This window comes from Phoenix dactylifera, chromosome 8 (assembly GCF_051530095.1).
Source record: "Phoenix dactylifera cultivar Ajwa chromosome 8, Ajwa_hap1_PhDact_Kaust_v1.1, whole genome shotgun sequence".
In the NCBI taxonomy this organism is placed as follows: Eukaryota; Viridiplantae; Streptophyta; class Magnoliopsida; order Arecales; family Arecaceae; genus Phoenix; species Phoenix dactylifera.
In genome coordinates this window covers 10241189-10256522 of record NC_143197.1, presented here as the reverse complement: position 1 = coordinate 10256522, position 15334 = coordinate 10241189, and the positions used below count along the sequence as shown (strand labels likewise).

The window sequence follows — 15334 nt, the reverse complement described above, 5'->3', positions numbered from 1 at the left end:
TTTTGCAATGCCTTCATATATAGGTACACGAGGATGGAAAACATTGGCAATATAGATTAAATTACCTCAATTTTAATATTTATGAAGGGCTTCCACCATATATCTTCTGATTGTACTGCTACACCCTCCTTATGTTTATTAGTTTCTTCTTCCCTTTTTTTGAACTGTGTTGTTTCTTTACATGCTCATCACTCTTGTACATGATCAAGTATGCATGCAGTTATGCATCCCCTTTTTCTACATGTTTCTGGATCTTGTTTTAGAGAGGCAACAGAGGTTTAAATCATTTTAAATGCTTAGTTGTACCAAAAAAACTGTCAAGAAGGAAAAGAGGAAGATTCGCTGAAAGAAACTTGGGAACAGAAACAGCCCAATGGGGAAATTTTCAGAAAGGACGATGGAATGACCAATACTTGGGCCTATTAAAGGTAAGAAAATCTAGGAACCCATTATTACATAAAGAATTTTGTAATAATGAGTTATCATATACAAAATCCTTGGCAGGAAAGAAGAAAGAGCCTGGTGAAACTTTCAACTAGCCTTACTATCACATTTTGTAAGTGATGGGTATTATATGAGTTATCATATACAAAATAGTTTTGCTAAAAGAATTTGGATCTCGTCCGTATTTAGAAAGTGAGAATATGAGATTTATCCAGCAAAGTTCTTGCAAAATAGTTGGCGGCTATAGCTTTGATAACAGGGACAATTCCCTTAGGCATGCTGGATCTTCATGTTTTTCTTGTAGTTATATATTTGGCTCTGCAACTTGAGAATTGACACCTTTACTGTTTATGGACTTGATTTGTATCTCTTTATACCTTTATTTTCTTCAAATTTGGTCAAATAATTACAACCCAATCACTTTCTGATCCTATATTCAAGAATGACAGCCATCAAAGTATTGATAAACAAGAAGAATATTTTCTAAAACTAGTTCAATAATCAGGTTAGCGGCAATTTAGAAAACTATGAGAGCATTGCTAGGGATTTACAGTCTGATACAATCAGTAGAAACATTAGCAGCTTAAATAAATTACTCTGGACTTCGACATGTTGTGTCTTGTTCAACCAAAAGGAATTATCATATTTAAAGGTAAAAGACGTGCATGTTTATAGTTTTAAAAAATAATACAAATAAAGCATCCATCCTAGAAGATTCGCATGGCTTCCAAAACAAAACAAACAATCTAGACATTGAAAACCTTGGTCTGATAATTACTATTCTAAGTATTGCCAATCAAAGATTAGGGACTAGGGTTGTTGCACAATTTCTATATTTCCTTCAACGTACTCTAATGTGTATGATCTCCAAAATTATGGAACTAAAGCTAAAAAATAATATAAGAAAGCATGCTCTAACATATATATCACCACCATCTACCACAAAGATCATTGACTTTCTTCGTCATCTCCTTAATTTCCTTCTCTACTTTCCTGATACTAGCTGAATAAGGTCCTAGACCCTGTCATCAAAGAACAACACAACAATTCAATTTTCAATTGATGATATTGCAGATCCATGAAATATATTCAACCCATATCCCAACAACAAAATCCGTGCAACAAAGGGGAACAAAAGATTCAAAAAATAGGATAGCAAATCGAACCGAACTTAGACCAAAATCAGTAAAGATTTGAGCAGCCAGAGGCATTATAAGCAAGAATTGAAAAGGAAATACCGGAAAAATTATACGCAACAGATAAAGTTTCAATTTTTACAGGATTTCCAAAGAAATGCTCGATTTCTACCTCTATAGAACAATACTAGGAAAATTAAAAAGGACAAAAAGAAAAAAAAATCTAGGGTTCCAGGCCGACTGATTTGGATCTGAAGACGACGATTCGAGGGGAGACTGGAGGGGGTAGGGCAGGCGTGTGTAGGCTTTGAGAAGGGCGATATTGCCCTCGTCGAGCGGGCGAGGGTTCCTCTCATTCGTCTCCTCTTCAAGTTATGGAGCCATGGCGGCAAAAAGCAATGGCGGCGAGACCTCTTTCCCTCGGCTTGTGTTCATAGCCTATTTGCTATATTCCATATTTCAGGCCTTGGTCCACAAGAAACCAAACCAGCCCAGAACTCGGAAGACTGGTTTTAAAATTATTATTTACCCCTTTTTTAACTCGTGAGGTTCGGAGCCTGGCGCATTTTAATTCCTCTTAATTTTTCTGCTATTTGTCTAAACTCTTTTTTCACGGAAAAGTCTCTCCTTTTTTTCCTTTTTTTCTTTTTTTTTTTTTGTGTGTGAGGGAATGAGGACTCTCTCCTACAGTGGAACATCACAGCATCGGACTCTTTCTAAACTCCGAATCAAATAGATGGATGACCACACACAGAATCCTTTGATGCCGACACCTAAGCAAACCCCATTCTGGCATTTATCGTTTTGGGACACCATCGGCTTTCCTTTAATGTATTGTATAGATTATTATTATTATTATTGTTTTACACATGAGATGATTAGTTGTCCACCTAGTGAATTATGGGGTCTTTTGGAGCTAACTTTATATATTCAATATATAAATACAACCCATTTCATGCACATATTTTTATTAAAATAATAAATTAATAAATATTAGAAACTATTATTTATATCTTTAAATAACAGAAATATGGGACAGCTAATGTGGCTTGATGAGTTGTCAATTAATAATTAAGCGATCTTCTTGAAATTAATTAATTGAGGGTGTTCTCAATATATATCAGAAAAAAAAAGAAAAGCCCTACTTCCACTTTTTTAATTCAACAGAAAAGAAAATTCCATCTTCATCGAACACTCCATGATCCTATCTCTTTTTGAAAAGCCATGCAATATCTTCATGAGCAATTGAACATAGTAGAATTCTTAGTTAGGATAATTTTTTGAAAAAAATTAAGGTAAAAGCTCTGGTTTCCATTCTCTGGTCCCTCCCCTTGCTCTTTCTTCTTGTAAAGAGTTCTCACTCTTAAACTTCAAAGCAGTTTTATCATAACAAAAAAAAAAAAAAAAAACATTCTTGCCCAAGTACAGAAATGGAAATCCCATATTCCAATCTCCACCATATACCTATCAACTCTATTTTTCAAAAAGAAAAAACTAATCTCATATATTTGGGAGATAAAACGAAACTTTCTTCTGTAACTCTCATTTCCTTCCTCTCTTCCTGTCACGCCCCGAACCCAGCACCCGGGTCCGGCACGCGATCGGCCGCATGAGCCCTAGAGCAGTGCCCTAAAGATCATGCAAGGCCTATGATTATCAAAAATTCCAATAAATCCACAATTAATTTAGTAATTCAAATAGACAAATCCAACACGTCCACACCAGATAAACAAATTAGTTCAATTACAAGATCTTCAAATGTTCATCAACATCAAAGAAAGATAAACAAACCAACTAATTAATGACTCGGGTACTCGCACTCTGCGCCCATCCTGTCCAAATCAATGCATCATGTAACTCTGGTAAAGAAAAAGAAAAAGAGGGGGTGAGCCTTACAGCCCAGTAAGAATCCCTACACATCCATACCAACACAATAATAATATGAATTCGAAAACCACGACAAATCGATGCACATTTCATGAAAACATAAACAGTTTCCAAAACTCAAATAATCAATATAAGTATGTACATCAAACATCAATAAAAGTCCAGTCACACAAGAATGATATAGCATATCATAGCTCATAAACCTTCATTACTGTTTTCAATGCTTTTTCTTCTATTCCATGTTAACTTGATCCGGATCAATTATCTTTCCGACTTTGGGCTACATCCCGGTCACGTTTCCGGCCCGTGACGGGGCAATCGATAGTATCACATTTCCGGCCTGTGATGGGGCAATCGATAGTATCACATTTCCAGCCTGTGACGGGGCAATCGATGGTATCACATTTCCAGCCTGTGACGGGGCAATCGATGGTATCACATTTCCAGCCTGTGACGGGGCAATCGATAGCATCACATTTCCAGCCTGTGACGGGGCAATCGATAATATCACATTTCCAGCCTGTGATGGGGCAATCAATACTAACGAGATAAGCCCAAAGTCCCTACTCATTTAACCAATTCACATACACACATCAATTCCTTTTTCCATCTTATATCCGGCCTAGACTAACCATGGTCACGTTTTCGGCCCGTGACAGGGCAACCAATATAGCATGGTTAGTCCATACCACCACATTCATAAATTCAATTATGTAGGTATAAGATATACACATACATGCATCCATCATACTACCAATCACAAGCCAACACGATCAAATATAATAAAATATAAAACTATTTTGCTTTGTCTGGATCATAGCAGATCAAACATATATGATGCAAAAATATTTATATCATGCAGGATTGGCGTACAAGGATTCTTACAAAAATTGTAGACTGACTCAAGCACAGATCCGAATCACAACCTACGCGCTGGGGTGCTGAGTCCCCTGATCAAACTCTCCTGGCACCGCTGACTCTTCCCCTACAACATCAATTATAATTCACAAACTAAATTATTTAATATTTAAATATTCTAAACCATAATTCACATCTACTATGGGGTCCATCACCAGATCCCCAAACATCTCAATCCCTCAAATCTAAGGCAGTCGGGGTGGCCCGACTTCCACCCTGTACCATCAGTCTATGTCGTCGCCAGCCGTGGCCGCTGCCACGCCGGCGATGATGGCCGGTCCCGATGAAGAGACCAAGAGAAAGGGATGATTCCTCTCTCTTCATGGTTGGGAGTACATTTCCCTTCCTCAAATCTTTTTGATCCAAGGGCAACAGCCATGGTGGCTGTGCCCTCTCCTTCCCCAACCCGACAACAACTCGGCCACCATTGGCCGAACCTTCATCGGCCACTACTCCGGCGATGATGGCCGGCCAAGAGAGGGAGGGATGAAAGAAAAAGTCGGCAGAGGTCGGAAGGCCCTCTGCCTTCTTCTTCTTCCCTAAGACAAAGAACCCCCCCCCCTTCTTCCACCATCATTGACATAGGGCCACCGTGATGGTGGCTCGGCTCCCCCACCCAACGGCAGCCACAGTGGCTCTCACCGTCGTCACCAGTCGGCGGCCAACCGACGAGAGGAAGAGGGAAAGGGGATGGGATCACGAGGGAGAAAGCCTCGGATCCACACTTCCCATCTTCAGTTAACCCTAGAAATTCCTCACCAAAACCTCCCACAGTCCCGATTCAACCCAGCTTCCATGGATCCGGCCAACCCGGCGGCCGGCGGCGGCTACAAGATCCGAAAAAGAGAAGCCGAAACAGGGGTTCCCTGTTTCGAACTCTTCTCCGGCGATCTCACCGGCCAAAAACTTCACCCACGCCGCCCCAAATCCAGGAAATAAAACACAAAGGAAGGAACCATGCTTACCTCGGTCCGGTGGGGGTGTTCCGGCGACCTTTCCGGCGGAAAATCGGAGGAGGAAGACCCTCGGATCCCCAAGCTTCTTCACCCGATTTGTGGGGATCTTCTTGAAGGAAGGAAGAGCTTTAAAGCTTCCTCCACGGTCGGCCGGTTCTCGGCTCCGGCGCTCGGTCTCCCCCGGCGATCGCCTCTCCCCGGACGCTGCCGCCGCCGCCGCCGCTCTCCCCCTCCCCCCTTTTTTTTTTGTGGTGTTACTCCTCCCACGATCGTGCCCTAGGCACGATCGTAAATGGTGGATGGGCCCGATCTTTTCGGGCCGGCCCATCCACCCCTCTTTTTTTTTTTGGGGGGGGGGGGGGGGGTATTACATACTCTCCCCCTTAAAAAAAAATTTCGTCCTCGAAATTAACTTACTTGAAGCCTCAAACTTTAAAAATATGCATCCGTTATATCATCCCCGAGATCTCAAGTAGTCTCCCTCTCGGAGTATCTACTCACAAGATTTTGACATACAAAAATCACAGCATCTCAAAACTTAATCCTTTCTATTTACCACACGTAGTAAGTTCTTTTGGTATCCTTCAAAAGAATTCCAAACTCCCAACCTTGGATTAAAATGCCATAATTATATCCCAAAGAAATCAATTTCTCTTAATTCTACCCAGAGATCATAATTGGCTTGACAGAAATAGGAAAAAATCTTTAGTATCAAATGCTCCTAATATTCTATAATCATTTTTCTTTTCTTTCTCCCATATCATTCCAACAAATAAGAGATCCATGTTAAAACATTCCAAGTCTAAGACCAACCAAGGAATCATCAACCGTAAATGCTAAATTTAACATGCCCAAGATTCTTCCAAAAGTTGTCAACAATAGAAGAATCCACTGGTGAAAATTACATAGCTACCTTTAGATCATCCATAGAATCAACAACATTCTCCTGAAGCTAACTCAAGTATTCCATCGTAATGCCTTTTAGATCAAATATTAATGATCTTAACCAGTTTCAAAATAAGTCAAACCACCACACTTCCGCTGCACACTCTGATTTAATTCATTTAATTCTCTAAAGTCACAAAATGATTTCTGACTAAAGTATCACTTTGCATTGAGACTAAGAAACTTTAAATTTCAAATTTCCAAGTAGAACTAGAGCAAAACCTCTAGATCTTTTTGTTCTCGATTTATATAGAGTGTACTTACCATAACTAACCCCCGATCCTTTAGTCAAGTTTAAGGTCACTACATGATCTCCACAACTTAGAATCTAAATTATCCAGATTTAATTAACTCTGGATTCCTTAGCAATTCAATTACATAATTTAGATTAATCTTCCTTCCAAAAAAGATTTACTTCAAATTCAATGGGTTAGAAGTCATTGAGCCAATATTACTATGAATAGAATTAACTCCATTATCCTCCAAATCTTTCTTCACTAAGATTCTTAATGTTTAACATCAATGCTACATGTGATAACTCATATAAGCATCTCAAAATCGAAATCTCTACTCAATATTGTATTTTACAAAGATTTCTGGTTAGATCATAAATCTAGACTTGCGTTCAAGTTAACACATCCAATAGTCTCCAACAATTATAAGAAAATTTCAGTAGCCCAATCCAAATATATGAATTCAATAATTAGAATTCCCCCATCAATATGCCAACTCAATAGCCTCAAAATAAAATCAAATATATCAATAAAAAAAATAGACCTATTTGTAATATCCAAACATGCCAATACCACAAACATATTCAACTTTGAAGAACATTCCTTTCAATATTATGAAATCTTCTTAGCTCACTTCAATACTATGGAAGATCTACGTACAAATCCCACTCTAATAATTAGCAGCAAAACCAAAAGTACGATCATATCAAAACCCATATCAAATTTGAACTTGCAGGTCATTTAAATAATATCCGAATATGGTATAACTGATATGCCATTGTGGACCTTCCTACACTTATCTTAGGTCAAACCTCTCTTATCATGATCAAAGATAATTTATACTTTCCTTCCACACTCATCGAAAACCAAAACCCGATGCATATATTTTATCACAATGCCCAGTGATCTTACACCTTAAGCACTGAATTTAATTGTCATGTTCCAAGTGATCATAACCTTAAGCTATGATATATTTCCGTCGCAAACCCAAGTGATCTTAATCATATGCTCAGATTCCAACTAGTCACATTTTCCAATAATCTTAAACCTCAAACTTTAATGCCACTAGGGCCACAGTCCCTAGTGGTCTTAAACCTTAGATTATAATATCATTCTTGTTACAATCTCAAGTGATTATAAACCAAATCTCTGATAGTTTTTCTATCATAATTCTCCACTGATACTCACCTGAACATAAACTCTAGGATACCTTAACCTTAAGCTCTGATACCACTCTGTCACGCCCCGAACCCAGCACCCGGGTCCGGCACGCGATCGGCCGCATGAGCCCTAGAGCAGTGCCCTAAAGATCATGCAAGGCCTATGATTATCAAAAATTCCAATAAATCCATAATTAATTTAGTAATTCAAATAGACAAATCCAACACGTCCACACCAGATAAACAAATTAGTTCAATTACAAGATCTTCAAATGTTCATCAACATCAAAGAAAGATAAACAAACCAACTAATTAATGACTCGGGTACTCGCACTCTGCGCCCATCCTGTCCAAATCAATGCATCATGTAACTCTGGTAAAGAAAAAGAAGAAGAGGGGGTGAGCTTTACAGCCCAGTAAGAATCCCTACACATCCATACCAACACAATAATAATATGAATTCGAAAACCACGACAAATCGATGCACATTTCATGAAAACATAAACAGTTTCCAAAACTCAAATAATCAATATAAGTATGTACATCAAACATCAATAAAAGTCCAGTCACACAAGAATGATATAGCATATCATAGCTCATAAACCTTCATTACTGTTTTCAATGCTTTTTCTTTCTATTCCATGTTAACTTGATCCGGATCAATTATCTTTCCGACTTTGGGCTACATCCCGGTCACGTTTCCGGCCCGTGACGGGGCAATCGATAGTATCACATTTCCGGCCTGTGATGGGGCAATCGATAGTATCACATTTCCAGCCTGTGACGGGGCAATCGATGGTATCACATTTCCAGCCTGTGACGGGGCAATCGATGGTATCACATTTCCAGCCTGTGACGGGGCAATCGATAGCATCACATTTCCAGCCTGTGACGGGGCAATCGATAATATCACATTTCCAGCCTGTGATGGGGCAATCAATACTAACGAGATAAGCCCAAAGTCCCTACTCATTTAACCAATTCACATACACACATCAATTCCTTTTTCCATCTTATATCCGGCCTAGACTAACCATGGTCACGTTTTCGGCCCGTGACAGGGCAACCAATATAGCATGGTTAGTCCATACCACCACATTCATAAATTCAATTATGTAGGTATAAGATATACACATACATGCATCCATCATACTACCAATCACAAGCCAACACGATCAAATATAATAAAATATAAAACTATTTTGCTTTGTCTGGATCATAGCAGATCAAACATATATGATGCAAAAATATTTATATCATGCAGGATTGGCGTACAAGGATTCTTACAGAAATTGTAGACTGACTCAAGCACAGATCCGAATCACAACCTACGCGCTGGGGTGCTGAGTCCCCTGATCAAACTCTCCTGGCACCGCTGACTCTTCCCCTACAACATCAATTATAATTCACAAACTAAATTATTTAATATTTAAATATTCTAAACCATAATTCACATCTACTATGGGGTCCATCACCAGGTCCCCAAACATCTCAATCCCTCAAATCTAGGGCAGTCGGGGTGGCCCGACTTCCACCCTGTACCATCAGTCTATGTCGTCGCCAGCCGTGGCCGCTGCCACGCCGGCGATGATGGCCGGTCCCGATGAAGAGACCAAGAGAAAGGGATGATTCCTCTCTCTTCATGGTTGGGAGTACATTTCCCTTCCTCAAATCTTTTTGATCCAAGGGCAACAGCCATGGTGGCTGTGCCCTCTCCTTCCCCAACCCGACAACAACTCGGCCACCATTGGCCGAACCTTCATCGGCCACTACTCCGGCGATGATGGCCGGCCAAGAGAGGGAGGGATGAAAGAAAAAGTCGGCAGAGGTCGGAAGGCCCTCTGCCTTCTTCTTCTTCCCTAAGACAAAGAACCCCCCCCCCCCCCCTTCTTCCACCATCATTGACATAGGGCCACCGTGATGGTGGCTCGGCTCCCCCACCCGACGGCAGCCACAGTGGCTCTCACCGTCGTCACCAGTCGGCGGCCAACCGACGAGAGGAAGAGGGAAAGGGGATGGGATCACGAGGGAGAAAGCCTCGGATCCACACTTCCCATCTTCAGTTAACCCTAGAAATTCCTCACCAAAACCTCCCACAGTCCCGATTCAACCCAGCTTCCATGGATCCGGCCAACCCGGCGGCCGGCGGCGGCTACAAGATCCGAAAAAGAGAAGCCGAAACAGGGGTTCCCTGTTTCGAACTCTTCTCCGGCGATCTCACCGGCCAAAAACTTCACCCACGCCGCCCCAAATCCAGGAAATAAAACACAAAGGAAGGAACCATGCTTACCTCGGTCCGGTGGGGGTGTTCCGGCGACCTTTCCGGCGGAAAATCGGAGGAGGAAGACCCTCGGATTCCCAAGCTTCTTCACCCGATTTGTGGGGATCTTCTTGAAGGAAGGAAGAGCTTTAAAGCTTCCTCCACGGTCGGCCGGTTCTCGGCTCCGGCGCTCGGTCTCCCCCGGCGATCGCCTCTCCCCGGACGCTGCCGCCGCCGCCGCCGCTCTCCCCCTCCCCCTTTTTTTTTTGTGGTGTTACTCCTCCCACGATCGTGCCCTAGGCACGATCGTAAATGGTGGATGGGCCCGGTCTTTTCGGGCCGGCCCATCCACCCCTCTTTTTTTTTTTTTTTTTTTTTTTTTTTTACACTTCCATTCAAAACAAAGGGCCATCTGTATTTGATTTTCAACTCTCTAATTCTATAATAGATCTCTCTGCTAATTCTTTAAATAATTAAAAAAAATATATCTAAAACAAAAAATCTCACAAGTTATTATTGCTCAGGGTGACATGATGATGGAATTTTTGTTGCCTATGACCATGACTAAGGGTGGCAATGGGTCGGGTTGGATCCTTGACCATGCTCAATCCAATTCGACTTCCAGTTGAGACCTCTTGACCCTTTTGATCATGGTATACAATACCGGTTGATACCAGTCGGTATCGGGCGTACCGTACTAGTATCGGTGGGTACCGGTACCGGTACGCCAGTGTCGGTATGCCTGACATACTGCATACCATACTGTACCGACATTCGGTACGTCTTTAGTAATGCGGTACCGGTATGGGGTCCGATATCGGTACGGCGAATCTTGCTTTTGATCAAGAATTTTTGATCTATACTTGCACATAGGTCTTTTCAGGCCACCAATTTGATCCTAAATATATTTTTTAAGAGTCAATACCTCTTAAATTCATGTTGATTATCAAATTTAGTATTTACAATTCTTACTAGTTATTTTGCAAAATGATTTAATCAACTAGTATCAAGAAAAGACTAATTACTCAAAAATTGTTATCAAGAACTTAACTCGGCCAACCTAAATTACTTTGACTCTCCACCCTCATGATCCAAGTCAGGTTAAAGTTTTAACCCATACTCGATTCTAACTAATAAAATCTTGACTCAAATCTAATGCAAATATTATCACGCTCTAAACCTAGCACCCGGGTCAAACATGTGACACACCGCACACTTCCTGGAACAAGGCCTAGAGAATATGCTAGGCCTGAAAATTTTATCATAATAACCTCAGTTCATATTAAATAACCAAACTGATCGGAATGGATGCAGCCCCGGCAGTCGGCGGCTGGCGGCGGCCCGATGTCCGGCCTCCGACGATAACCACGATGGCATCAACACCCACGTCGGCCGGCGGTGGAGAAAAAGAAGAGAAAAACCGACACTAGGTCGGCCCAAAATAAGGAGAGTTAGGTATTCCGGCTCACCGGCCGTTGATCGAAGCTCGGCTATGGTAGTAGAGCTTCCCAGAAGCTCGTTCGAAGCTCCAGAAAGGAGCACGGCCTCGAACCACCGTGAAGGAGATGGAAGCAAAAAAAATAGAACAAGGGAGACGAAAACAGAGCATTAGGTCTTCATCCGAATACGGCGACCCGCCGGCGAAAATCACGTCGATGAATTCATTGATGACGGCCGAGGAAGTCTAGAATAAATACAAAAAAGAGGCGGGGTTGATTACCTTGTGCCGACGATGCAAATCGAAGGTGGTTTGTTGAGAAATCTCGACAGAAATCAGGAAAACTTCGTGCTTATCTCCGGAGATTGATCGAGAATCAGAAGTGGGATTATGAGAGGGAAGAGAACTCCTCTTTCGTCGGATTTGGGAAGAAGAGGGGAACTCCCTTCGAGAGTCCTCTTGCATCTAAATTCTTTTTTGTTCATTTGGGCTTTATCGACGCTTTAAAGCGTCGGTAAAGCTGTTTTTGCCGACGCTTTAAGGCGTCGGCGAAAACGCAAAACTGGATTGGGCTTTATCGACGCTTTAAAGCGTCGGTAAAGCCGTTTTTGCCGACGCTTTCATTAGCGTCGGCAAATCCCCGTTTTTGCCGACGCTTTCTCTTAGCGTCGGCAAAAACCCGACCCACGCCCACCTGCCCGATGTCTGACCCACGCTTTGCGGTGCGTGGGCTGGGAATTCGCCGACGCTTAAAAGCGTCGGTAGAGACCTCAAAAAGCGTCGGGATATATCCTTTCTTTTGTAGTGAATATTGAAAGGTCCAACGTATCCAATTTGAAAAATATGGTTAAAAATATAAATTATATTTTAATTAATAATATTATAATTATTCTCCAAAAAATTCCATATCACAAATAAATAGAGGATAATAGGTATTGCATGGGCAAACTTGACCAAGACTACAAAATCTCACCTTTTTTACTACTTATCCTCGAATTTCATCCGTACGTCTATCATTTTCCATCCTCAAAATGAAATGAAGAAACAATAAAAATATAATAATTATATGGGATATAAAACATAAATCTTAGACAAAAAAAAGAAAGAGACAACCCACACTAAATCTACACAAATTTAGCCCTACTCAATATAAAACCTATATGTCCGCGAATAACTCGGAGGTAATAAAAAAATAATGTCCGAGTATTGTAAAAGAAATGGGCTTATTTCATAAGATAAGGTTTTTTGGTATTTGGTCAGAGAAATAAGCTGGCGGGATATTACGGTAAGGGAGGGAATAGAGGGTTATCATAAGAACCACATCGCCCTTCTATTGTGCTGTGTATTTAAGAATGAATAAGAAAAGTGGAGGGATAACATGGTAAGGGAGGGAATAGAGGGTTATCCCCTTGCTTATTCCCCTTGATGTCTATCATGGCTTGGGAACTAGCTAAAATCCAAACAAATTTTAAAAAAGAGAAGGCTTCGAACTTGGAGTATACTTGCAGTTGTCGACTATAAAGACATTTAAATTATTCATGGAGGAGAAGTCAAGCCATGCCTAAAATATAACATTTTAACCACTTGATACCAATAATTAGATATTCTTTCGGTGGGAATATTTGATTTATTTAATCCTTGTGCATCTCCTCATTCTTTTTGAAGCGGACAGGAGCATCTGAGAATACCAGAAAGATTGGTTTGGCAATTTGGGCATCACCTTCAGCTCGCTTCCTACTTGACCAACTTTGAGACTGATTTGGATACCTCAAAGAAATATCCAAGAAGTGCACCTGGAATGTGGTATCCATGCATATAAATATGCTTAATATACCGTAACAGTGCAGGCTGCAGCACATTCAGGTTTATTGTAGCAAAGCTTCCAAGTTGCATCACAGAAAACTAAGCAGGGACACCATGGAGTCTAATTTCTAGCATTACTTTAGTAGAGCATTGGAGATTCAATTCCAAAAGATTCAATATTGTAGGATGTAAGATTGATGATAGCAAAACGATGGTTTTTACTCTCCAATCAAATATCGACACATCATTTGAGATAGAGAAGAATGTATTCTCATAAGGGGAGAAAGAAATCAATGTCCAAGCATCCACAAGTTAACAATCTAGAAATGGTTGTGCGTATCATTTCTTTAGATGTCGTTTATATAATCCTATCTCCACTTAACCCACCCATATTGGTCTGCTCTAAAGATTGATTCGAACTCAGCATGCCCACCCCGTAACAGTGCGCTTTAAATCGACGCAAAAAATTGTTATCATCGGGGCATAACGATCGATAATAGGTAGTTTATCTTTTGGAAGCAAAGTATAGCAATAGTTTAACCGGCACATTATCACGTATAAGTTACGACAACGAGAACCATTCATAATGATCACACATGTTTCATGCAAATAATTGCTATCACTACACTACTATCTATTGAGATTCAATATATTTATAGAGAAGCTAACGATGTTGCTGATTGGATGCATCGTACATGGCAAGCCATAAAAGAGCTACTCTATAGGATTCCTCAGCTATGCAATTTTATAATATTTTATTTTTTGATTTTGATGGATATACCTGTGCATAAGATCATATCTCTGATAAAAAAAAATTATCTCCTTGAACCCTCTACCTATTCTCCTATGGTGGAATTCATATATCTATTTTCGTTGAATTTAAATCATTCTATCTACCATTACAAACAAATAAAAATAATAATAATAAAAGCGGAGAGTGAGGTAACCATTATTCAACCAAGGTTGTCGGCAGGAACATTAAATTGGAATGTTGAGTGCCTAGATATCATGCCCTCTCCTCTCGGTAAGATTGCAATAACCATCTGCCAACATCATTTACAAGGCATCGAAACAGGTCGAGAAGTTTCTTTTATGGATTGTTTTAAAATAATCTAACTTCGAAAGATCATAACGTCTGTTCTTCAAAAGATCACAAAAATCAGGCTCTGAGGAATTTCTACGTACAACATATTTTAGTCTGATTCGCATGCATGAAACACATAGTTTGGATCAACATAATGTGCAGTGCATTGAAGGATACAAATCTAAGATAGTGGCTGCTGAATTTAAAGGCTTGCTAATTATCTCCTTTTTAAGCCTCATTTTGCTTGGGATATGTCAGATTACAGAATAATATGATGATTATCGAAAATCATTTATTTAGAAAAATGCTTGCAATTTTATCATATTTGGTTTGTAGAAAAATTACTCTAAAAAATACTGTTGGAAAAAAAATTACCATATTTTTTAGAGCTACTATTATATGAAAATTTTGCCAAATTCTCAAAATATCCTTCTAATTCAAATAATAATATATTTTCTCAGTCCATCTGTTAGCTATTTCGAATATTGAAATATATTTACATGAGTTAATAAATATTTTTAAATTAATTTGATATATATTAACAAAATATATTGCTTGTTATAAATAAATTTTAGTATGTTTTGGTATATAAATAAATATGCTAATTATTAATAAGTCCTATTTTAATTTTTTAATTATTAAATATTTGTTAATTATCTATTAATAAATAATATTTACTAATAAACTTATTAACATATTAAATATATTATTAATCAATATATTAATATACTTATAATATATTAGTATAGTATACTAATATTAATTATATTATATAAATAATATAATTAATAAAGTATTAATATAATATAAACGAGTGCATTTTCATGATATTTTAAGATTCTCTCCACTCAATAGTCCGGCATGAAAAAATAAACATGCAATCTATCACTTAGTTTATCATCTTTCTTGTTCATTTTTCACATCAAATATGCTAATCTGATATAGAATTTATTTTTCATACCAGATTACCGCCAATTAAATATATTTTTAATATTTTTTGTGATAATTTTATTTTCAAAATAACTAGCTATTTATGGCTGTTACTTCCTCTGGGAGGTGGTTATTTGCTT

General features: G+C 39.3%; 1 protein-coding gene across 20 annotated transcripts in view; it reads right to left on the bottom strand.

The window, feature by feature from the left end:
• The window catches only part of LOC103698678 (pre-mRNA-splicing factor ATP-dependent RNA helicase DEAH10-like), a 42366-nt gene extending 32123 nt beyond the window's left edge, over positions 1-10243 (bottom strand). For 2 of the 20 annotated variants that reach the window (XM_088702739.2, XM_088702746.2), the window contains exons 1-3: positions 9970-10243; positions 8967-9066; positions 7985-8052 (exon numbers count right to left, since the gene is read on the bottom strand). Coding sequence is in view for 5 of the 20 variants with exons in the window: in XM_089924751.1 (XP_089780877.1) it covers positions 5351-5669 (319 nt within the window). In the remaining 15 variants the exon portion in view is untranslated. Of the gene's footprint in view, positions 1-1363; positions 1467-1752; positions 2074-3371; positions 3440-4352; positions 4453-5350; positions 8872-8966; positions 9082-9969 lie in introns of those variants that run through there. The other 18 variants (XM_089924754.1, XM_089924757.1, XM_089924752.1 and 15 more) reach the window with 18 other exon arrangements.
• Between the last annotated feature and the right edge of the window lie 5091 nt (positions 10244-15334).